Raw genomic sequence first — 25,926 nt, 5'->3', positions numbered from 1 at the left:
TTAGGACCATTTTCAGGTGTGTAAAAAGCACTAAATTTCTATTTTGTTAGTAATGATGTCTCTGACTCTAATGGCACACAATGCATTTGTTTCTTTTACAGCCTCCAGATTGCCATTAAGCCACTGACATTTCAAGTATGATTTTATTTTATTTTTTGTCTACTGCTGTATTTTATCTGTATGGATGGCAAAAGTATCAATAACACAGATCGTCATATCAAATTATGGAACATCTCAGTTTTCACATTAATGCTTTTGGTGGCATGCAAATGCAAGACTTGGGATTCATTATTAATTGTTAAATACTGAACAGGGTTAAAGGAATAGTTTGACATTTTGTGAAAACACTTGCTGAGAGAATGATACTACTCTCATAGTCAAGAGCGGTATCAACATTTGGCAAGAAAAATGTCAAACTTTTCTTTTGAATGAATCATAATTCGCACATTAGCTTGCTTCATTTCAATCCCGGGAGAGTATTAGAGCATTAAATGATTTCACACATCAAGCAGAGAGTTTGCATGCCAGAATTCTAACAAAAACATTATGATAGTATATAAAAGGCAAAATTTAAAGATTTATGAGCCTTGTTAAGATCTAAACATACCATGCTCCCTTGAAACACAAAATCAAATATTAATGAGATCGTTTCATGTCACAATAAAACAACCATTGGGTGTGATTTATGCAGCTACTGTCTCACTTTATAACCATTACACTCAGAGAAATGTCCTTATCATCTATTATCTCCAGTAGTAGAGAAAAAGCAGGCCTGTAAATGCTTTTTAGGATCACTAAGTTGTTACACATCAGCGTTTACTGACAAATGGACAGTCAATAGCCATAGAGGCACAAACAAGCTCCTCAGGGACTCACACACAGCTCTGAACAGAACGTGTTTTAGTGGTCAAATGTTCCTGACCGCACACACTGTGTAAAGCACGGATATACCTTTAGGCGTGTTCAACTGGGTCGAATTATCCGTCCATCTGACATCCAGACAGTTTATAGTGTCTGATTCAGGTTCTTAAGCATTATTGTGTTATTTCTATAAACTGATTCCAGCACATTAGAGGAGATCATGATCTGTTGCTTCAAGCGGATTTACTCAGAGCAGGTGCGAGGTGTTACAAACACTTCCACAATAACAAGGATGTTGTTTGAAGAGATATGATCAGACAGGTTGGAGTTTAAATCCCTTCACATCCATGACTGCCAATGGAGTATCTCTGACCCCCGAAGGCAGCTTTAAAAGCCCTTTTGAGACATTTCACCCTGACATAAAATCCATCCATCACTGAACAAAACAAGCAGAAACAACAACATATATTTTCCTCATTTGTAGTAGAGGTACCTGCTAAGTTGGAGAACCGATAAATCTTTCAAGATTTTTAGCCGCTCACATAGTTCAAAGAAGTAACAGATGGTAATCCAAGAATATCTGGACATAAAAATATCTTGAAATGATCAGACACGCGACAACTTAAGATTTATGATAAATGTAAGCAGCAGCCTATGAGGATAAAAAATTAAGCCAACGTAATCCGAGCTTCTATGTTCTTTGTTGTGGTAGACGGTCCTACCGCATGTGCATGTTAGTGCTAGATAATCACCGCCGCTCTGCACTACACTCATAACTTGGTCACAACACCGTCCCAACGTTAGCCAGTATCTGATTTGCCCAAAATGCATCCCCATCGTTAACCTGCCATCCCTCTCTATCCGGATTCAGAACCAGATGCTGTTGGAAAGAGGAGATTCTTCACTTTTTATTGATATAAATATTGGTTTTGTGCTCCAAATATTGTTAGAAAAAGGCCTTCAAAGTTTGCAGTACAGTGGTTACAAAGACGGCCTTCCAAACTGGGAGCTCATGCTGTACTCCAGAGACTGTCGCAAAATGACAAACAGGAGTAAAAAATAACAGAAACAAGCAATATTCAAATTTTCAATGAAATGAACCCAGGTCCATCCCAAATGGTAACCTCCAGGGCTGAAAAATGACGCCAATACCAAAGTGGCAAAAACTGCAGTTCATTAAATGTCCACTTGAGGCTGGCTCCAGCTGTGAGTCAATCCCCACAGACCCCCCATGTTAAAATACCCAACTTCACAGCAGAAATAAACATGTTTAAAGATTACAAAAATGGTTTTGGTCTCAAAAGCTAAAATTCAGCATTCATGAAACTATACCCTATATATATATATTTTTTTTTAAGACTTAAAATTGTGCATAATGAGGGCGCCCGTTGGCTCAGTGGATCGAGTGGGCACCCCATATATGTAGGCAGTGTCCTTGCAAGATAAACTTGAAAAAACTTTAAAAAAAAATGCATATTGAAGGGCAGGCTGCTTTAAGTGACAGGCTGTCTGCGAGGCGTTGCTACAGTTAATGAGTCAGAATACCTGACTACAAAATTGACCCCGAAAGCATTTTAAACAGCTGAAGGTAATAACAGGGTTCTACAAAGTGTAATTTCCAACTTAAGCCCACGATTTCAAGCTTGGTAGCTGAAGGTCTCCTACTTTACTCCTTTCAAGTCTTTGTTGACTTCTGTCTTCTGAGAAGCCCACAGTCTGACATGTTTGAATTTCTATCAAAGATAAAGATTTTTCTATTGTGGTATCTCAATTTCAATAAAAATGACTCAAACAGAAAATGTCACGCCCATTCAAAGCATTCAAACTGCCAGATCACTACCAGCCACGTACTGCTGTAACCCTCGAGATAACTGCGAGTGTGTGGGCTGTGGCACTGGCATTAGAAAAAAACACTGAGGGGCACAGGTATTGTAGTAAAAGTTGAAAAGCTAACTTGACTCAAACGTGATTTATTTTCTGGCTGACAAAATGCCAAAAGCTGCAAACACTGAACATATTTGGTCCATTAATTACAGGTAATATGAATACCACTGACAATTAGATAGTGACATTTTTTATAATAACTTCACAGAAAAAATAAAGATATTTAAACACTAAAAAGTGACATTTTCTGAAACAATGTAAGTTCACACAGTTAAAATAATATTTCATACACTTGACTATTAACCAGGTAAATGTAGCGTATACAGATATCTCAGAGTCATTCGAGCATATGATCCTGCATTCATCACCACATGGCCTGTTTTATCCCTACATGAAAAGGGGGTTTACAAATGTCTGCAATAACAGATGTGTCATTCTGTATTCCTCTAGTGAGGCTCGGTCCACTGTTTATGCTTATCAGCTCTCAAACACTGAGTTCACTGTTCACAGCTAAAGCAAAACTCTTAGATATTCCTAACCCTTTCTTTTACTAATCTGTTTTTATATATCCTGTGTATGAAACCGATTGTTACCATGGAGTCCACAATATCTCAATCTGATGTACATGTTTATAATGCTTTAAAGAGTCCACAGATAAGTTTCGTCTTATCTGATCAGCAAAGATATTAACCAAGTCGTCTCAAGGCAAATTCAAGCTCCTCCTCTGTCTTTCATGCTTGAGCACATTATTGCATTGTGAGCATCAATGTGCATGAATGCACTGCTGTATTTTGAATAATTCACCCCAGATTACATAACCTACGTAGTGCAAACTGTTCTCAAAGCAGTCAGTGATTATTCTGAACTCTGACAGGCACACTTTAGGCCACTTGGGGGAAACAATTAGGAGGAAAACCCCTCCCAAGAGTTTCAACTCTCCTCTGTTAGATTTCGTCCTTAAAACAAACAGTGACAACATGAACTACGATACTCTTAGTAGGATGCAAATACTGAGTTTTACTTTTGAAACCTGGAAATTCTGAATTTCTAAATAGTTCTGCAACACCAGCAAGAACAGTTCTGCACAAATGTCAAGCATTTTTTCCCTTATTCTTCATATATTGCACAGTGTTTCTCATGCAACAAATGTATTAGATTGTTAAAAAAGTTTAGCAAAGATTACCTAAAGATGCTACCAGCGTCCCATGCAGCCTATTATTCTTGTTAATGACTGGAAGCTCCTCCACACCCTCTTAATCCAGGCGTTAACAAACACTCCAGACACACTCCAAACATGTAAGTCCAGTTCTAAGAGTCATAAGTCGCATCGAGCGCAGTCCAGCATGAACCAGCAGCTCCGTCAGCGCCACTCAGAGAGCAGAGAGAGCAGACTGTGTCAGCCCAGCAGAGTGCCAGTCAGCTGCTGACTTCTCCTGAGCAGCAGTTGCTAGGAGATTACTCAACTCCAGTGAGTGAGCAAGCAGGAGAGCATGCTCGATCACTCTCCCTCTCTCCCTCTCCCTCTCTCTCTCAAGCCTTAGCCAATCTACACACATAATACAGAGTAGTTGCTCATTTTCAGCAAGTTAAAACAGAGATTAACAGGATGTGAGGACCAATAATCTGAATTATACAAAACATATATTGCAAAAATGCCCCTGTTGCTTTAATGACCATAACTCCTTTGGAAGAAATTTTCCTCAGAATTTAGCTAAACGAGAATTTTCCTTTGTGCTTCAGATCCAACTCTAAAATGTACTGATGGCACCATCCAGTATCCTGTTCCTATCACTGAGCTCCTTCCTCTCAAGGACACAGACCAGATGGCGTCTTATCTTTGACCTTGTCACTTATCAAAGCCACAAGACAGCTGCATTGAACTCCCTGAGCATTTTCCAACCAAGAAATTAATCAAGCGCTTAAATATGTGGGCCTCCCCAACGATAAGTTTTAAAGTCCGGTGAATATTTTGACATATATCGTTTGTCTCACTTTAAGGATCCTTTAATTAGTTATTGATGTGGTTATTGTCTCAAATGTTTGAGACTTGCCTCAATCTTTAATTGGCTTTAATTGGTGCAGTCTGAGTCAGTCTCGGACCTATGACGATAAGCCTCCGGGGGCAATGACCAATATTTGGGGGGTTCTGGTGTAGCCAGGAGATATCCGAACCAAGACCTTGTCTTCAATGTCATTTCAGCTAATCTCTGTAAACAAATATCTGCTCATAAATGAAGATAAATTGCTACTCAGACTACAAATAGACACCAGAACACTTCTGATATCAAAATCTTGTAGCATTGCCTACATATATCTGCAATCATATACAAGTATCTGTTTAGCAGGACTATGATATGATACAACACAACATGAAACAAAGTTTTTGAGCCCCTTATTGTTCCTGTGGGAATATTTGTCTTGGACTGACAAATGTCTTCACAATCACAATTAAACACACCACATACGAATAAAACAGCACTAGCTGTACTAAATCACCCAATAAATTGCACATAATCCAAATTACACATACCAAAAATAAATTTGTAAAAACATTGCACACCCATTACCTGCAGCTTTAAGATGCTGTTTTATACTGATGGTTTGATGCCTGGCGAAGGTCCATGTTAAAATGTCGACCCTCTGATAAAACTAACCGTGAAAACTCTTTCTTCTGAAGTAAAAAAATATCAATGTTTCTGGAGAATAAAAACAATACAAAATCAAAATAATCCCACACTTATAAATCACACAAGCAGCTTCACTAGCACATTTCAGTGCAGCTTGTTTATGAGTGACAGTGCTGACGAGGGTTGCAACAGTGAATTTAATTAGGGAAAATAGCCATAGATGGCTCATACAATGCTCAGTGAGTAAATTTGACCATAATTAGCTGATTTTAAAGGATTTTGTACATTTTTTTTATAAGTGACAAGCAGTCATATCACGTTTGTATTGTGAAAAATATAAACATAACCTTATACATATTTGTTTTTTACTTCTGTTATTTCTTCGTCTACAAAAGTATCTTCATGTACCGCATTAAGAGAAGGGCGAAACATCAAAAAAGTGACATGCAAGTCGATTTCCATCTTACTGATTGTATTGTGATTGATTTGTCTCGTGTATTGTGAGTCAACAGATAAAAAAAAAGAATGGATGTGAAGAAATAGAGAGATGGAGCTGAACAGGTGTAGATGTGCTTCACTGAATCATCCTGTCAAATCCCTGTCACTTTACAGAAAAAAAAACAAAACAGCTAGCTGCTACAATTTCAGGACAACCACATGTGATTGGAAATAATGTTTCAATTTGACATTAGTCATCTTGAATTTGATGGAATGAAGCCTTGTACTGAACAGGCACAGATGTAAGACGAGGCAATTTTATAAAAATGTATTTTGAACGTCAATATGATGGACTGAGAGGCACTGCAGAGAGAACAGGCTATTCAATTTTCCTTCTTTACTTCCAATGCCAGTAACAGATTTGATTGGACATTTGAAATTGATTTAATGTTTTTCTTATTGTTTGAATTCAGTTTAGTCAGCTCCTCCATGCTGTTGTTTAACTTGAAGATACAGATCAGCTGAGCAAAAAGGCAAAAATGTTTTTCTGCACTACAGGTTAGGATACGGTCCTTCCTTTACTTGACTATGGTGATGCGTTGTACGTGCATGTATGTGCATGATAACTGTCTCAATATAATTTTCCTAAATAGTGATGTAATAAAGTAATGACCACATTTACCTCCCACCATTTACCTGAAGAAGAAAACTGAGCAGCAGCAGTAGTACAAGAAGACCGGGGGGTCAGCTGACCGGCCACAAAAGCGCATGGCAATGTTATAACATCACAACAATATTCAAAACACATAATAAATTGTTTTTAGTATGATTGTTTTGACCACGGATAACATCGCACTGTGAGGGAATTCACCACATAACATTAGCAACAGTAGCTGTTAGTCAACTCATCTAACACGAAAGGTTAGTTAATAAGTTAACCAGCTGTTTCATATAATGATATGGGTAACGTGAATAAAATGTTTATACATTAACACGTCTGTAAAGATGTAAAATGACTTATGATTGAGAAGCGGCAGAAATGTATTATGTGGGTGTAAAACTTACACAGAAAATACTGACCACAGTTGAGATTTTTGTTTTGTTTATTTATTGTTTCCATTGTTAGCTAAAACACTTACAATAGTCTGAAATTGTCTGTCCAATTAAGATTTCTTTGTCAATTTTCATTGTTTAATTAAATAACATTATTTTGTTAATACAGCTGTTTTTAAATCTACCTCAGATTTGTGAAAAGTTTTGCAAAATCAGTTTATCATGTTCTGATATAAATAATAGTTTAAACTACAGTTAACAGTTTGGTTTCTTCAACTTTCATTTAGACGCAAAACTCAGCCTTTAAACTTAAAGGAAATAATGATTTAACTTTTTTGGTGGATAATTAGCAATATTTGTATTGCGATAACATATTTAGCCACATCGCCCAGCCTTAGGTGCATGTCTCTGCCAAATGCTTAAAACAGCTGGATGGTGGACCATAATGTTCTCAGGTCTGTCACCATCTGCAAAGCTCTCACCCACCATTGCACCCTTTATGCCAAAGTTCAGTGGCCTTCATTGGCCTTGTGCAGACTCTTTACTGGCACACATTTATATATATGTCCATCCTTGTTCAGCTCCCCTCTTAAACTTTGTGGGTAAATCTCAGTTAAATGTAGTAACTATTGTGTGTGCGCTACACCATCTTGCTTTCCATCCACAAGCTTTTCACTGAAATAAACAACAGGACCTTTACGTTCTCTGCCCCTGCAGCCTGGAACCACCTGCAGACAGATGTGCACCTAAATTGGCTCATCTCAGCTGGGACAAATTAAAAAATGTAGTAAAGAATCTGGAGGGAAATCAGTTGGAATTTGTAATTGCTCCTCTTGCTAGATCTGTCTCTTCCTGTCTGACTTTCAGGCTGTCTATGATGCTGTTTATTGCTACTGTGTCTTTTGGTCAGGGCTCACTTGATAAAGAGAGATTCTCTGTAGTGCAATTAATCTCCTTTTATCTAAATATGACCAACTTCTCAAATAAATCCTGTGATATTATTTAGGGCTTTTCTATTGGCACTTTTGGCCGCACCAAGTCAAACCATGCCGTGCCGATTTGCATCTCCATTGTCTTAAACATCCCACACCAGAGAAGAATCATCTCCTGATTTGGGTCAAACAAGCGGCCCACCGCCTCCGAGCAGGTAGCAGTGACATCTTGCCAATCGCAGCAAACTCCTGACAACCTGCTTCTCCTCATCAAACAAGGGTGTGCTGCGAGACTTAATTGATGTCAGTGCAGGAGACCAGAGAGAGATTCATGTTTTTTTTTTTTTTAAGTCTCTGTGTGTTCACCTCTCAGTATTTTTGTAGCTTCTAACTGAATCTCTGTGGTTTAGTTGACTTTTTTCTCCTGCTTTCTTATTTCATTAATCTGACCAAAAATCCATAAAAAAAAAAACACCGACTTCGAGATGAGGAAACCAGGAGTGCAAATATGCTAATACATTTCTGGGTTTTAGGACTCATTCCTGGGGCACTCTGTTTTAGTGGAACTTTTTTCAACAGTTATTCTTCAATAAAAACTCAAGCGCCATTGACTCTTGTCAGTTAAAGACACACCTTTCAGGGAGTAACTCTATTGAAATCGAGACGCATATCTTTGCCCTGCTGGGCTGACGTACATAGTCAAACCAGGGAAGCATGTGTGTGGAAAAAACAACATTTTTTAACTGAATTACAAGGCAAAAATTGAGCTGATTATATAAACTTGCATGACCAATTGCAGTAAACACGTTTGATTTTTTATGTTGGAGTTCAGATTCTGGGCTTTTGATGATGTAACGACTCTGTGAGCACAGATAAGGGAATAAAACAAATGTTTTGATATAATCTTCCTGCTCTTTCTGTGCATGTTTCCTCTGAGCTTTCGGAGGGACTCCGGCCTTGGATGTGGGACTGGATGCTGAACCGCAAGAGTATGCATGTGGCCTTGTTTTTCCAAACCCCCTCCACCCAATCCTTAAACACCAGAGGGCACGCTGCGTCCCTGCCACTTCCTGTTCATCAGTCTTCCCCACTGGCTGCCCACCAGGCTTGTTCTACGGACTGATGACACACCAATCCCACCCACTCTCTTTGCTCAGCGCCCAAAAGATACGCCTCAAGCCTAAACATGCAAAATACATGCAACCGAAAGCATCTGAAAAATGATGTTACTCACAGAATGAGCAGTATTTATAAAACTGTCTTCCTGTGTGTAATTTGTCACATCTAATCTAACATATCAAAGCTTCCAGATACTGAAAGCAGGTCGATTCAGGCCACATGCAGGCTGACGTAACTGTATGAGAGTTGTCTTATGAGCCTTTACACAAAAATCACAACTGTGTTGTTTCAATCACAGTGCCCATCGGAAGCAGGAAACAAAGGGAAGAGCAAATTGATGATCAGGCCATCTAAGCTTCGGTCAGCATGCCCGTGTGTGCTGAGCTCGGCTCATGTCTGCTCTGTTAAACAAACAGCACGCGGCTGCTCGCTCTCAGTGGTTGTAACAGTCAGCAGCGTAAGAAAATAAATGTTAAAGTTGCACGCATGAGTGATACTCAGAGACACTAATACACGCAAGGACTTTGCCTTGTGTACTTATCATACACTACAGTCACGTGCGAGAAACACTGAAACAAACGCAAATAAATGTCCTCAAATTTACTGAACAAAGCCATTAAGATTTTAAGACAAAGAGCAAAAACTGGAGAATGATATGCACTGAATAATTGACACAGACATTCATGAATAAATAATATAATCCATTGGTTCATTAGGGCAATTCTGTGCTCACTCTGGCATAGTTTTGTAAGAGTGGTCGGCCACAAAGGACAGATCTGTGTGGGAGGAGGAGGATGAGGTGAGGAACTTCTTCTCTGCTCTGAACCACATACTTTGGAATATGCATATAACTGAGGCAAACTACTTTGTTATAACATTGCACCCAGACCTCTGACCCCCTGTCATCTATCTGTTGCAGTCTGTAGCATGAAATTTGAAGAAAAAAGGACAAGTATGCAATTTGGAACACGGCAGATTTTAACATTATCACTTAACTCAACCTTGGAGATGCAACAAAACGACATTCACAAAGCTTGCAGAGGTCAACCCAAAGAGCTCTGCTGATGTTACCAAGTTTGGTGCCACAAATGCTGCTGGAAAATCTTAGGTATCAGTAAGAAACACCTAGGTCTGGAGCCACAAAGACTTGAAAGGTCTCCAAAAAAACCTCACACTGTTTGTTGATTTTGAACACTGGTCTTCAGCTTGGAGATATCTCACTTAGATGAAAACACCATCTACAATCTCCTTCATCTCCGGATGACAAAGTCAGCTTATGTATTGCATCACCTTATACACGTCAATAGGCTACGTATGAAACAAGCAAATGTAACATATTCACTATTTGCAGAAACATACAATGCAACTGTTTTAAACAAGAGCCTGAGCTGTGTACCCGTATACACAGTATACACAGTATACACAGTATAACATTCCCCTGAGTACTCTCAGTGTCATCTCTAACATCTTTCCTAATTCATTATCAATGGAGAAACTCACAGCTTTATACTTGATGACATCAATTGTGAGTTTTTGCACTCTAGTTTTTGGAATAGAGAGAGAGTTTTCATTATAAGAAATATTTTTGAACTGCTCTGCTATCTCGCCACATGATCTGGCATCAATCAATGAGTATTTCTCTTTTCATCTTTGTTTTCAGGCTGTAAACAATAAAAACATTCATCTCATGCAGCTTAAGAGGTTTCATGCACAACTAAATGCATTTCTCTTTAATAAAAGCCTGCGGGATGTACATGAATTTCATTTATTTAAACAGTCAGGGAGACACCCGGGGAAGTTTGTCGCCACAGTTCATCAGAACTGGCAGATAAAGTCTGAAGTCTGATGCCACCAGTAACAAGATACCATATAAACAATTGTTCTGCATTGCGGCAACACTGGGAGGAATAAAAGAGCAACAGTGGAAGGCAGAATAATTTGGTGAAACTGTTGTACTAACAACAAATTGTAAAATACTAGGAGCTAGTGTAATGACTATCTGTCAACAAGCTGATTATGTGAATGTTGACTCCATAGCCCTTCAGTCACAGCTTGGCCAACTTGCAAGGCAAAGCCAGCTCAGCACATTAAACAACAGAAGATCCATGTATCGATTCTGATGCTGAAAATAGTTGTCATGGTTTTTGGGCAAAGTACATCTGGAAACATTTCTGGGGGCAAATTGAGTGAACATCTCCTGGACTGCAAGAGTGATGAAACTGATGTAATATGAAACACATGCTTTAAGACTGTTTGGAATAATGTTTTTTTTGATAGGATTCTTTTCCAGCAAAAAGTTATAGTACATTTATCCTTTCTCCCTCATTGAAAAGGCCAGAAACACTACACAGTTCTCACAAAATCTTAAAACTTTCCCCTGACTTTTCAAGGCCCCATAGTAAAATTTTCATAACCGTAACGTATAACACAAACAGAACTGTGTAGTATTTTTTACTCTGAATGTCAACTATTGTCAACTATTAAACCACAATCTTTTCCAGTATCTAATAGTTGGTTATGTTTATGTTTACTTCAAATACTTGGGCAAAAAAATGGGCACAATCAATACGTTGCCCTTAAATTAGCACAACCATAAACATCTACAGCAGTAAAATGCAATATTCACATTAATGCAGTTGCATATTAATCCAAAAAGGATCATATGTAACAGTAAACACTGACAGGGACAATGTATCTGACTAGCTAGTACATTTATTTTTGATACTTTCAGTAAATTACCTGACAACAGATACGTATATTGTTTTACTCAAGTAAGGTTTTGAATGCGGGACTTTTACTTGAATATTTTCAGTGTGGTATCTGTACTTTACTTAAGGGTCTGAATACTTCCTCCACCACTGCAAGTTTCCATATCACACTTTTGTAAAAGCATATTGGACTGCAATTGGCTCACAATCTAATTGTGATGACAGGGCTGCAGCAGCTCAGTGAACCGGCAAACCCTCAGGCCAACACAAGTCCCTGTACAGTAGTATGGAGTGTGGCCTAGCATTAGTAGAGGTGCCAATTCGCTTCTTGGGCACTGCCGAAATGCCCCTGAGCAAGGTACCAAAATCCCAAACTGTTCCAGGACCGCCAAACTATGACAGACTCTGTGCTACCCCTTCGAAAATGCATGTATGTGCAAAAGAGGGAAAATTCTAAAGTTACATTTCGTACATTTCGTACATTTCGTACTGGTATGGTACATTTTGTACCATACCAGTGTATTTTCAGATTCTTCCTTCACCATACAGGCATGCCAGAAAAATTCAAGGTAACACAGGGTGAGTAATTAGTCCCTTTTACACTGCCTGGTCAAGGCAGGAAAGTCAAGCCATCACTCTGCCTTGCTGTTCTTTATAAAAGGTACAACTGTGAAATGGGGGACAGAGTTGTCTCACCTTTGAGCCAGCAACAGAGGAAGCAGCAGAGGAAGCAGCAAAGACAGTAACAGCAACAAATCAACATCTGTGTAAAAGGGACAAAAGGCAGGCAAGGACCACTAACAGGACGGGGCTGACGTTTTGACGACATGCTATGTGTGCAACCCACAAGGAGATTTAAAAAGTAACTATCAGAGGCTACTCAAAGAAGAACTACAGTTGAAAATGTCTGTAACCTGGGAAAACAATGAGATTCGGGAGCTCCTTATCCTTCGAGCGGATGAGATCAGCCGCCATAACAAGGACAGTAAATGATTGTTACCGATTATAAAGCGCTGCAAATGTATTTGTTATATGTCACACTAGAGACTGAAATGGTTGTGTTCCATGTCATGTCCCTTAGGGTTGCAAATCGTAAGCATTACTAGTCAAATTAATGATCAAATAATCAATTCATTGTTTTGTTTTTTTTCAAAACACATGCTCACAGCAACATATTGCATATTCTTTGACATCACTGCATAGCCTATTGATTGATCAATTCAATTTCACATGCTTGATTAAAATCTTAACAACCGATTAATCTATTAACTGTTATCATCTCTAACATCTGTCACACTCCTTTTGTTTTTGGGATGCCTGCATGCTGTCTAACATCACACACTGGAGCAGCATGGTGTGTAAAGAAAGGGATTTCCTCGCTGCTTTTTAACATGATTTTCAAATAACCATTTTGTACTCCTTTGAGCAAGTGAGCTGGAAAAGATGACAATAATTTGCCCATTGCTGTCAAATCAAAATGTTTTTAAAAAAACATACATTAAAGCAAAAAAAAGAAAGAAAACTGCAGCTGATCAAATAAAAACGTGTGCTACAAAGTGGCTTTTTGCTTCCTAATACCTTATTGTGATTGAAAAAAAAAATTGCAATCATACCAGATACTGTCCAAAGAAGAGCAGTCTCATTATATGTGTTCAGTGCCCAAACTGCATCTGCACGCAGTCACATCACAGTATGTCATTATATCACAAAACAGCCAAGCCCATAGAGATCTAAGGACAAGATACGACAATGCTCTGACGCCCAGAATCAAAAGCCATCAAAATCTCATCTGAAACACACCTTACTGAGGAGGTCGCCTCAGGGCAGGGGTGAAATGTGTTACCTGGCAGCACTTCCACGTGATCCTCAGCGCACATCCAGACAGGGTTAAGTATTCTGTCACAATGCTGCTGGCCAGTACACTGACACAGACACACAGCCCATAATTTAACAGCCCCTCATGCCCTTCAGTCCCAGAGGAAATGGGCTGTCTCTCAGTTAAACCAGCCCTTCGCAGCAGCTCCAGCAGAGGGGAAGCTGAGAGAGGAGAGGGGCCTCTACAGAGTGTGACAACTCACAGGAGATGAAGGGATGAATGATGACTAACCAGAAACAACATTGTTTCTATCTGGCATCTTGTCTGAATCAGTCTCTAGAAGTATTTACAGTATGTTAAATTTCATGTTTGTCCTGACAGAGTGAGATTCTACTGCATCATGTTATCTGAATAGTTGGTCTGTGTTGTACTTGTGTTGAGTGACTGAACTAGTGAATATAAGACTCACTCACAGAACCAGAGAGAATTTGCTTCTCGTCTGCACTGCACTCCCATCTAGTGGTCAAACAGTATAAACCTTCTACACCCTGATAAAACCAGAGCAGAAGGTTAAAGTAAAAATAAAAAGACAGCTCATGATATTCCAGCAGGGGGCAGACAATAAATTCACAATCAAGCCTCCATGAATCCACTTTTCCTATGTCCCACCTACGCTTTGGCTTGTGCTTAGCTCAATTCGTCACAGTTTTCACATTTAACATTTAATTTCCAACAAGAACAAACTAAGACAGGTGGCTGTTCCCAGGTTTACAGTAGCCCCCTCAGTGGGTCAGATATTAGAGGATGAATGGACAGGGATGCATGCTGCCTTTAAGAGGCCCACTCAGCTGTTTTAGGAGCTGTATCTGCAAGATCCACAACATTAATATAGCAGCTAATAACTGTTTGCTATGTAAAGACACAGTGGAGTGATGGCGTCCTGAGCAAAGAATGAAGTAACACTCCTTCTGTGTGTGTTGCAAACTGCAAACGTCTATGTTCTTTGTTGTGGTAGACGGTCTGGCCATGAATGCATATTAGTGCATATAAGTGCATGTGAGTCCATGTGTGTTTATCCCACAATCATTCTGGTTTTATTGTATAAACCACTTTGTGTTACACTTTTGGTTATATGAAAAGTGCTATTATACAAATAAAGTCTGACTGATTGATGGATTGATCAGTGTAAGAAGAGACTAAAAGGACCACAATACAATGCCCAAGTTAAAGCTGTTGATAGGATTGTATTTCACTGAAGTCGTTTCTTGTCTAATTCCACTTGACAAATAAATGACTGATTGATTCTACCTATAAGATTCCTGATTCAGTGCAGCCTCATAATCAGGCTGAATTTTGTTTTTATTCTTAGAAAAGAGTCAGGAGAGATTTAGAGATCTGGGACTGGGTTTAATTCCAGAAAATGTAGTTAATTTTGTCTTAAGAAATGTGTAATCTTTATGTAATGTCTCTAATCTTAGTCCTATGACTAAAAGGAAACAACGTCAGACTGTGTTTGGACACACTGTGCCAGCAGCCTTTTCAGATCTCTTGATACAAGCACCAGCTTCAAGTTAATCTCGGAGATGTGTCACAAACTGCAGTGTATGATGATACAGAAGGAGCAGACAGTGGTACTCACCTCCCACAGAGATCTGAACTCCCTCTGCTCAATGCGTAGAAGCTCACTGAATTCCCGTGTGACAATGGTGGCATGCCGGGGGGTGTTATCCAGGATTGACTCCCCAAATGCTGTGCCAGTGCCCAGCGTGCATATAGTAACAGCATCCTGTAACAGTAACAGAGGTGGTGCCCCATGTGGATCATTCCTCTATCTGGATAAAAAATCCAGCTAGACAAGGAACCTGTAAAATGCTAATGTCCCTATTCAGCTGGAAAAGGGGCTTTTGTGTGAGACACTTGAGTAGCACTGATCAAATCATTTTCAAATGCTACAGGCAATCATCTGAACACTTGTGGTAGATAGATGGATGCTCTCCAGTCAGCAAAGAAATATCACCACTGAGCAGCCAGCCTGAGGTGCGTGAAGGCGCAGTATTAAAAGCTATTCAGCAATGTCCCTTAATGTTAAGAGCAAAATGCTCTTTACAGGCCACACTCCAAACAAGCGTCATGGTGGATGTCAATTCTTTTGCAAGTGTGGTACATTTCAAGTGTACCTTAAAGCTACAGAATGTAACTTTTTACAAAAAAATACTTCTGTCATGTTTGCTGAAACTGTCGCTATATCCACACACTATTACATGAGACAGATAATCTGTGAAAAGATAAAGTTTCTCCTCCTCCTCATACTGCTTGTAATGACATTTGCAACAATCGGCTGCAGCTGAAGGAAAACAACCAATAAGAGCTAAAGAGTCTCCAAAGCAGCTGTCAATCACAACTTGTAAACTGCATTTAAATGAGGCAGAGCTCATCAAACATGAATCAAGATTCTGTTTCTGCATTGCCCATTTCTCACCTCAAATGTTTAAGTATACTTTAGTGTACTGTTTAGATGTAAAATGAGAGTTTGTGACCTGGCTGCCATGTTGGATGCAGTTGACCAAAGTCCCAAAGCACCACCCACCGGCCAGATCAATATTTTATAGCTAAACAGGACACTAATATATGTCTCTGAAAACATTTGAGGCAAGAAATAGGCGATGCAATAACAGAATATTGATTCATATTTGATCATACAATGGACATAGCCATGTGACGTCACCCATTGGTTTGTTGATTGCCGTTTTGAAGCCTTGGATTCAGCATGTGTACGTCACCCTCTTGGTTTTTTGTAACCACAAGTGACAATATTTGGGCAAGAGGTTGGAGTTGAGGCGAGGGGTGGATCTGACTGAGAAGCTAAAGACACAATCCTGGGGCCCTTTGCTGCATGTCGTCTCGCCCCTATCATGCTATATCTGTCCTATCAAATAAAGGCAAAAAGCTAAAAAAAAAAAATTGGGAGAAAAAGAAAATAGTGGGAGGATTAAGAGGAACATGTTTGGGTTTTTTTTTTCCAGATTATATGTCCTATGTGCCTCTTTATGGGTATAACGAAAGTTTCATTGAATATGACAAAAAGTATGTGGTTCAAATATCCACAGAAAGATTGTAAGATGATAGATGACAGATTTAGTATTCCATTTTTTACCACACCAAAGTACCATTCAATTAAAGAACATAGATGTGCATCAGTTGTACCTGATAACTTGATGTCTCTGAAACTTTAACATCCAGTGAACCAGAGAGGACGGCATACCAGCTGGTGCCAATGTCTCCTTGGCGATACACTAAAAAAAAACAACAACAAAAAATCAGCATATTTTTAAAAAGTCATACTCTGCTATACTGGCACCAGATATAAATTACGACTGATTCGGGGCCTGTATTTTGACCTACAGGTGATGCCTTTCTCCAGGCACTCATAGAATCCACACAGGCAAATCTGCTGCAGCAAACTGGGGTGGAATCTCTCGAAGGCCTTCACATTTTTCAGACGTGCCAGAATTATGTCAACATCTTCCCCAGAGCGCTCCGCTGGTCTGAAAAGATGAAAAGAAAAATGGTAAACGTACAGGTGACCGCGAAAATAAATATACATACAGTAAGGTACCTAAATAGGCTGCAGGGCTTGAGTCAGCATGAATGTTTCGTGGCCTGGATTCGAAAAACTTCTGAAGCTCTGCAGAAGGGACACCAATCTATCCCAGAGGAACAATGTCTTTCATGTCCTAACATAAACTTACAGTTGTACAACAGCAGCACCATGCACGCAAGGTCAGGAATCACAACTGTTCTCTGCTGTAATATTCATGAACCTGGACAATAAACCAGTGTGTGCTGCAAACCACCGCGGATCAAGAGCTACATGCAGGATGGTAACAGCAGTGTTTTTATTGTCTGTACTCATTTAGAAACTCCTGTGCAGCACTGCAGTTACATTCTGCTGTAATGAAGCGTTGAAAATTTTCAGTCTGGAAGATTATCTTTTCTTTCCTGCTGCAACTCAATCAGCTGACTGAGGGCGCTCACACGGTTTTAGTCGCCAAGACACATCTCTGAAACCTTTTCTTCTATTGTGTACACTATTTTTAATAAAATAATTTGTTAATATCTTAAAGCCCATTTTTAATTAGTCTATAGATCAGAGTAGGTCATTGCAAGGGACAGAGCTGACAGTCCAACAGACATGTGAAATCACAATGGGATTATATTTAGCCAAAAATAAAACAAACGAACACCATACAAACAAAATTAGCAATAGAATTAGTCAACATAACATAATTTAATTCAAGCTATGCTAACTGAACAGAAACAAAACTGAACAGACCTAACAAAGACAAAACTGACCTGACAAACAGAAGACAAAGGCGACAGTATAAAATTATGCTGATCAGAACATTTTTGAAACAAAAGGGCGACAAAGACAAACACGGCCACCTAAACCACAAATAAAAACAAAACAGGACAGTTAGTCTGAGTATACAAATATTTAATCAATTACCCAAAAACAAAAGCACAAACACGCTAATATTAAAAAGCCTCTCAGAGGTGAAGTGAAGGGTATAAGCAGGTATACGGGACATATACTCGCCTATTTTTCTAGCTGTATACAGCATATCCACATATCAACCAAAAGGCCAGAATATGAAGGACAGTATACCCACATCTTCATTGGTAACCGTCCCATCTACCTAATCCTTCAACTACCACTAAACCACAGACTGTGCCGATTTTTTATCACAATATTTGGTGATATTACAGTCTACCATTCAGTTCAATTTAATGGCCTGCAAATCGATATGAGAGGATATCAGTAAATATCTTTATTATCTTTTTCTTGGCTGTGTACCATTGCCCGGATATTAGCACTGTTTGAAAGTTTTGGAAAGCAGTGTACTTGGATGGAAATGGTGACACCGACGTGCCATGGAAATTTAAAAAGTAAAAGCATATCCTAAAGATGACAATAGGTATCGATGTTTTCACTTTGTATCAAAATTTATCACTGAAGCGATATAGCAATCCAGATTGATGTATGGATACATACCCCTACTATTTAAATTCTCGGCTTTAAAGGGCCTGCCTCCAGCAGCAGCACATTCAGCAACAGTAACTCAAAAATTAGAAAGACTCAAGGCAAACTTATCTAAAAACAAACATTAATGTGACTGTACAGCAGTTAACTAGATGTGTGCACGAAAGATAGAAACTAATGCCAAGAATACTAAATAAACTAAAGCTTTGTGTCATTTATGGTTTTTCTGATGGTTGAGTAATGTGCATGAGGTCAGAAGGTCAAAAAACTCAATGGAGGAGAAAATGAACTATTAAGTGTGAACTATAGAAAACTAAAGTGTGTGCAGGAGGGTTACAGACTGCACTAGCTGTGTGGTAGCAGGTGTAACCATTAGTCCTTCTGGAGGGTCTCTGGTTGAGATAAAAGCTTTGTTTCACTGAAAACAAGTCAATTGCAAAGCACTTGAAGTCAGAATTTCACAATGAAAAGTCTTACAAAGCTTTTCAAGTGTTTGTGAAACTTAGTCTTTATTCTAATCAGGAACATTGACAGTTTTGGCTGCAGCTCACTGACCATTTGTTTCAGGTGGATCGTGCAAAAAGAGACTGTTATGAGATCTGACATGCTTAAATTAACTATATATTTATTATCACACTGAGCTCTAACAACATGTGTGACCTAAACTGTGACAGAGTGCTGATCACATCATCACAGATGTGTGTCTGTCTGTGTTTTATCCCTCTCACTCCTCTGCTGCCTATACTCCCCTAAATTTGTTACACTCAGTCTGGAGCCTCTGATGTAACACGTGGGTGGTTGCACTGTAGCTTACATCACCTTTAAATCCATATCCATCTCCATCCTTTAAAGACATGAAGCCAAACGGTATCAATAATGCAGAGAGGGAAACAAGTGCTTTCTTCACCGCAGTAACAATCTTGTGACTTGACGTAGCTCTGAAGATGATTTACTGCACTGTGTTATGTGTGTTGTCACATTACAATAAAAGTGTTTTCACTGAGCTTCATCGTGTACTCCCTGGCAACCTCTCATCTTACATCAAAGTATCTCTTTACTGCTCTTCGTGATTGGGCCGTATAATCACACCTGAGAGCCCCTGGTCCGCTCCCATATCGTCTACAGAGGAACCCTGCATTATTTTAGCACTGCGTACTTTATCAAAACACGGTACACAGTGAGGACAACAAGGCAGCAGAGAGATGTGTGGGAGCCTGAGTTACAAAGCCAAGGTGTCTGTTTGGAAACCAACCAAGTCAACAAAAAAGAGCCTTCAAAAAGTGCTGATTCTGAGTCCAAGTGACGACAGATGTTTTCATAACAAGGTAGCTGGAACGCTATGAATCTAATGCGGCAGCCGCTTTTACAGTCCAGTTACAGAGCCTGAGACTTTGAAGCAGAGAGAGTGAGATCCCCAAGGGTCTGAGACAGGATGTACTGTTTTAGTGACACCTGTGCTTTTTGCGCTCACTCACATTTTGTATCAAATTTTTCAAACAGAGGGAGAATACGCATGGAAACACATGTTCATCACCTGATTGCATTTTAAAATTAGCAGCAAAACAAAAAAAGTAAGCACACACACTGCAGGTATTTGCTCATAACAGGTGAGTCATACAAGAAGCATTCAATATGAGAGACCCAGGTGGCTTCTAGGACTAACCAGAGGATATTACTGTGCAAACACATCTGGCATACTGCGTCACTTGGCTGTTTATAGCTGATGCACTTTGGACCTTTTCTTTGTAACGGCCCCTCTCTCTGGTTCGAGTACACCTGGTCTGTGTCCATCATCTCTGCCTGTTTGACTCCTAAAGCACATTTACTCTCCACTATTTTGAGTCCGTGTGAATTCAAAGTCTTCGCAATTCCCACAATGGAATTAATGAATTAATGTGCATATCATGTACACGATCACAAACACATCACAGCTGTGCAACACTGCACTCATCAGTCATGGCGCAAAATGGTGATGACTGCATTTTTAACAAATATTTTATTCAGTTGCTGCTCTCTTATTTGCTGCTGTAACAAATTGATTTGTTACAGCGGCAACGGGATTTATTAAGTATTTCTATTCTATTGTATTCTATTCATTAATATCTGATATACCATGTTCAATTTTTATAGCTATTTCTAAATCAGGTCTTATTATTAGATCACTTTTAAAAGCAGCCTCTGCAGCTGCTTGGTGCTTTGACAACTCCTCTGGCAGGTGTTCATGCAGTAGTTTCACCTGCTGGTCAAGAGCTCTACAGTGAGCTGGGGCACAATTTATTCTAAAGCCAAAGCGGCTTAAACTAGCATAATTCATTATGATCAGAGCTATCCACAAGACATGTTAAATATTTTAATGGCTTATTGATGAAAGCTTTGTACTCAAATGTAATTTTGCTCTATACTAAAACAGAGAAATCTGCAGGGCTGTTTTACTGATTTGTGTTAGATTACATAATGAGCCACATTATCACTTAGCTCAGGGCATGTTGGTGAATATGATATATGTTAGGGGGAGACACATCCCCCCCAAATATTCAAATATGCTCAAAATGTCACCCCAAATATATAGATAAAACATAAACAATGAAATTCTAAGTCACTACAGGAAAACCACACACCACTATCTGAAATAAAACTAGAACAAACAGGAAATATGTATACAGTATTAAAAATGCAAATGCTTGAGAATAAAACAACTTCAACAGGCTAAAGTTGCAAGTATTTCAGTACTTAGCATGTCTTGAACTCTCATGGGCAGATAGCATGAGATACAAATACTAATCTTGGGGTGAATTTACAACAGGTTGCATTCAAGAAATGTCCAAAGCTCAATATTGACGGTTTGAGCTACCTTTTGCTATGGTTGTACGATTCCATCATTCACACTCATTTTGTTTTGACTTTTTTTGGCATTTTAATGCATTGTACATGTTCTTTGTATTATTTGTTAATTTCATATGTCTATATACTGTATCTCAAACCTGTGGTGACCTAAGACTTTTACACAGTGCTGTACATATATACAATAGGAAATTATTTGAATTCCTTTATTCTTTTCTGTAGGGGACCCCCAGGCATATATGCCTCCCACCCAATGTCAACTCCAAGGCTACGCCCTTGGCTTATGGCAATACATAATCCAAGCAATAGCATCAGTTTGGCTCTTTCTCTACTTAATTAGTGCATAATGACCAGGGAGACTTTTTTACATTTTATTTTTGCAACTTTTACTTGCTATTGTTAATCAATTTTGTGCATTTTGCCTACTTTGTGCAAAAAGTTTCAAGAATCACAATATCTGTCCTGGACATTAATAATAATCACAGTAAGTAACTAAGACAACTGGAGGTATAATGCTCAGTCAGTGATTAATGAAGTGGAGATAAGCACTTGAGCAGCATAGTAAACGCCTGTCTGAAGTTAAGTCTTGTTAATTAGATTGTTGTATTTAATTTTCTTCGGATATTTGACCGTTCATTTGTTTAGAGCCCTTATCCAACCCTGTCCTGAACGCAGCACCCCTAAACTACTCACGGCGCTTTAAAAGGTGCCTTAATTCAAACTCTGAAGCATCAAGTCTCAGTTCCGGTGGGAAATTAAAACAGCGTTTTAATTCAGCTGCTGAAACATAACGCCCAGTCTCCGGTGACAAATCAAAATCGCGTTAATTTTCCATCAATCGTCGCTGGCACATTAACCTAAAATGAGTTGCAGCGACGTGAAATAAATAGGCCTACCTCTTATCCAGACAAATGATCCACTCGGCAGATTCCGACGAATGCGAAGAAGAGTGCGCTGCTACCATCTTGAGATCCTGCGGCTGCTGCTGCTGCTGCTGCGGAGGTGGAGGAGGCTGGACCAACTCTTCATCTGCCTTCACTCATTCACTGCTGACAGGCGATACACCCGCTGCTGCTGCCGCTGCTGCTGCTGCTGTTCAGTGCTTACCTGTGCAGGAGCAGCACCAACAGGAAATACATTAGCTGTGATTAATGTCAAGACTGTGAAAGTAGAGATGCTCTGTTTTTGTTTTGAGGGGGGAAACGTGAGTCACATTTCAAAGCAGAAAAAAAATCAGCAGATCTCGGTTTATTAAGCCTTAAGGACTTAATGGATCATGGAGCTGAAGTTCGCTTTCAGTTCGTAGCCTCCGATTCAGCAGTTAAGGGGAAAGTAATTTACGTGGTTTAGCGACCGATTCTCGGCTTTTTGCACCTTTTATTGTGGTGAAAGTGTTTTAGACATTCAAAGTAATGCCCCAACACTGTCTGAAACCCACTTAAACATCAAAATCTTATTGTAAAAATGAAAAAAAAAGCAGTGAAATCTACCTTTTTTGCATTTCACAAACAGATTAGAGGTATCACTAATCTGAAACTGCGTTCAAACCTCTCTGGGATAATCTAGTCCAGGTCTCACCTGTCTAAGTACAGTGTTTTTTGATCTGGACCTGGTCTAATGTGGTCAGCATGGAAAATAAGATTTCACTTATCCGAACCTGTGTTTTAAATGAGTGGGATAATAAATCCAGATTTTTTATTTTTTTTTGCGTATGGTGGGTTTTTATTTGGACCTGGTATAATGTGACTAACATGTGAAGACAAAACAATGAAATCTACTTCTTTTTTTTGTTTGCATTTTCACAAACAGAAGAAAGGTTTTGAAAATCTGAAACTGTGTTTTGAGTAATGTTTAGCCTCTCTTGGACAATCCAGAGCAGATTTGACCTGTCTAAATATAGCGGGTTTTGACAGAGACCAGGTCCAATGTAGTCAACATGTGAAAAAAGCAGTGATATCCCTTTTTTGCATTTTCACAAATAAAATGGTCTCACAAAATTGTGCTTTAAATTATATTTAGTCCCTCTGGGATAATCTAGTCCTGGTTTGACCTGTCTAATTATAGTAGTTTTTGGTCTGGACTTGGTCTAATGTGGTCAAGGGGGGGGTGCCTGTGTTGTGTCATCACAGACAGAATAAAGGTTTTCACAAATTGAAACTCTGTTTTCATTAACCTTTAGCCTCTCTCGTATAATCCAGTCCAGATTCCTAAGTATAGTGGTTTTCAAAAGAGACGTGGCTCAGTGTGGTCTACATGCGAAATAAGCAGTGATCTCTCTCCTTTTTTGCATTTTCACAAATAAAATGAAAGTTTCACAAATTTCAAAGTGGGTTTGACACATCACTAGAGGCACAGCAGGAGGTCCATAAGGTCGGGGATGGGTCATTACACAATGTAAATTAGGCTATGTTTCTCTTAATTCTCCCCTTGAACTGCTGAATGGGAAGCTGCGAAAGGGAGGCTTACTTCAGCGTTGTCCAGTGGTGCCAGTGGGCAGGTCAATTGTTTTGGTTATGAAGTGCTAACTTTTCAAAGATGTAAAGGTGTGTGTTTAACCCTTCTGGGTTATTCTAACAAATAAATTAAAACAGCTGTGGTTTATGTAACATAGAAACAGTGAACATTTCTGTCATGAGGATGACAGAAAACCACCACCCCAGAGAGGAGTGTTATCCCGACATTTATACTGTTAATTCCTAAGGATGTATACTTACCTTGGTTGGACCTGTTGAGCTATTCATGGAGGGTCCACCAGGGGGCGATCACACTGTGCTGCTCAGAGTGCAAGTTCTGTAAGCAGGATAAGCATTACCAGAGAAAAACAGGACGCTTGATGTTACAGCTACATGTAAGACGTGTGCGTAAAAAAACAGTTTAAACTAAATTTGAGACAACTGCTGTATCCCAACCATTAGGGAAAATTACACCAAAGACCTACAAATAAAAGAAGTGACTTACCAATTAACCAGTTAGGTGTGAAGCGTCAGCATCTTCTGATTCAGACAGATCCTGAGGTTGTGTTTTGAACAGAGTCCAGGCAGCAGCAGCTTGGTGTCCGTTAGGATGCGTTCACAGTTCACGGTTAGCTTCTGCTCCTTCTGAGGCTCCAGTTTACACAGAAGTTTCCCCTCTCTACAAAGGTATCCTTTCATCCCCACTGTTTTTTATTTTCTTGAATGTTTTGCCTTATTCATTAACCAGTAAGAGTCTGACCCAAACAATTGACCGGTGGCATAATACATAGTTAAACACTCCAGAAAATAGTGACGAAGGAAAAGTGCTGTCCGACAGCGAGGTGAAGTGGAAAAAATACTCTAAATGTAGTTTCCACTTATTTTATGACATATTGCTTTTTTTTTTTTTCTTAAATGTTTCTTTTTTTGTTCAGTAGGCCTTTTAAGTGGCTAAAATATGTTTTGCTGTTAACCCTAATCCACAGCAATGCATTACTGAGATACTGGGCCTCGTTGTTCAAAAGCAACCTGATCAGAGTTCTGCTGTCAGATTGGATCAACCCTTGACAAATGTTTCAAAAGAAAAAAAATATTCTGAAATCATATTATATCACATAATCCAATCTTGATTTTGAATTGGATCAAACCTTCAGTTTGTGTTTAAACCTTTTTAGTGGGATTAGGATACCTTTGATCCAAAAAAATATGAATTATCCTGATCCCAGCAGAAGGGTGAATTCAGGTTGGATTTCAGCAACAAATGTGATAAAACTTTTAAATTGGTCGGTATAATTATGTAATATATACATTTATCTAGAATTTGCACATGCTTTGTTTAGTAATAAAGTAGACATTAGACATAAGGCTAACCAATAAGCCTTTCAGTACAGTAAAGAAAAATAATAGAGGAATTTGTCCACAAACAGCAAACAATAAAAAACAAAATGTATTTGATTTCATCTTTCATTTATCAGCTTACAATAATTACAATGCTGAAATTAAAAGTAGTTTCTAACAATTGCATCCCTTATTGCACATCCAATCACAGGAGTTCAGAAAAGAAAATGATTTTGTCTCGTTAAGTTACTCATTGCTTTCTACCCAAGTTTTTGAAATACGTCCAACATGAAGGGTTTAAAGGGTTAACTAATAGAACATAAGTTGTAAAATAAAAACAATGACTAAACTTTTGTGAAATGTAGCACACATCAGTTTGTTGCTCATACCAGCTAATGTCTTTACTCTGCTCACTCCCTCAGCTCACTGATATTAAAAACGTGACTGAAGTGACTCTCGTTGGGGCAGCCTTGTGATGGCAGGAGGAAGATCATGTTGCCCCGTGCATGACATTGACCATGAAGCAATGGGCAGCTGTCTGCAGGTAGAGGGCATGGGTACATGTGCCTTGAATAAAGTGGCCGGTCAGCACAATGGGTGACTTCTCTACTGCAGGATATCTGCATGCTGTTGCGAAGGGGTGACCTTATAGGTCCTATAGAATAACATCCACATTATCATGATGAGCATCCACATGAGAGCTCATCGGTAGCGTCCAGGGAAATTACATCAACTCCTCGTTGCATTAATCTGCTTGCATAACTGATTCCTGCAGCACCTTCTGTGGGGACTGATGGCTTGCCTTCTATCAAAAT

The 25,926-nt window shown here is 39.1% G+C and overlaps 1 protein-coding gene across 4 annotated transcripts in view; it reads right to left on the bottom strand.

Moving 5' to 3' along the window:
• Positions 1-25,001, bottom strand: part of rapgef4a (Rap guanine nucleotide exchange factor 4a) — a 51,416-nt gene extending 26,415 nt beyond the window's left edge. The window contains exons 1-6 of one of the 4 annotated variants that reach the window (XM_088083254.1): positions 24,279-25,001; positions 24,035-24,110; positions 22,217-22,427; positions 16,841-16,983; positions 16,643-16,731; positions 15,078-15,224 (exon numbers count right to left, since the gene is read on the bottom strand). In XM_088083254.1, the coding sequence (XP_087939380.1) occupies positions 15,078-15,224; positions 16,643-16,731; positions 16,841-16,983; positions 22,217-22,284 (447 nt within the window). In that variant the 5' untranslated portion in view covers positions 22,285-22,427; positions 24,035-24,110; positions 24,279-25,001. Of the gene's footprint in view, positions 1-3,928; positions 4,182-13,422; positions 13,547-15,077; positions 15,225-16,642; positions 16,732-16,840; positions 16,984-22,216; positions 22,428-24,034; positions 24,111-24,278 lie in introns of those variants that run through there. The other 3 variants (XM_088083253.1, XM_042494280.2, XM_042494281.2) reach the window with 3 other exon arrangements.
• Positions 25,002-25,926: the final 925 nt, after the last annotated feature.

Source organism: Plectropomus leopardus, chromosome 10 (assembly GCF_026936395.1).
Source record: "Plectropomus leopardus strain MGB_pleo_1.0 chromosome 10, ASM2693639v1, whole genome shotgun sequence".
Taxonomy (NCBI): domain Eukaryota; kingdom Metazoa; phylum Chordata; class Actinopteri; order Perciformes; family Serranidae; genus Plectropomus; species Plectropomus leopardus.
Note: the sequence above shows the minus strand (reverse complement) of the source record. Positions and strands in the feature narration are given on the sequence as shown.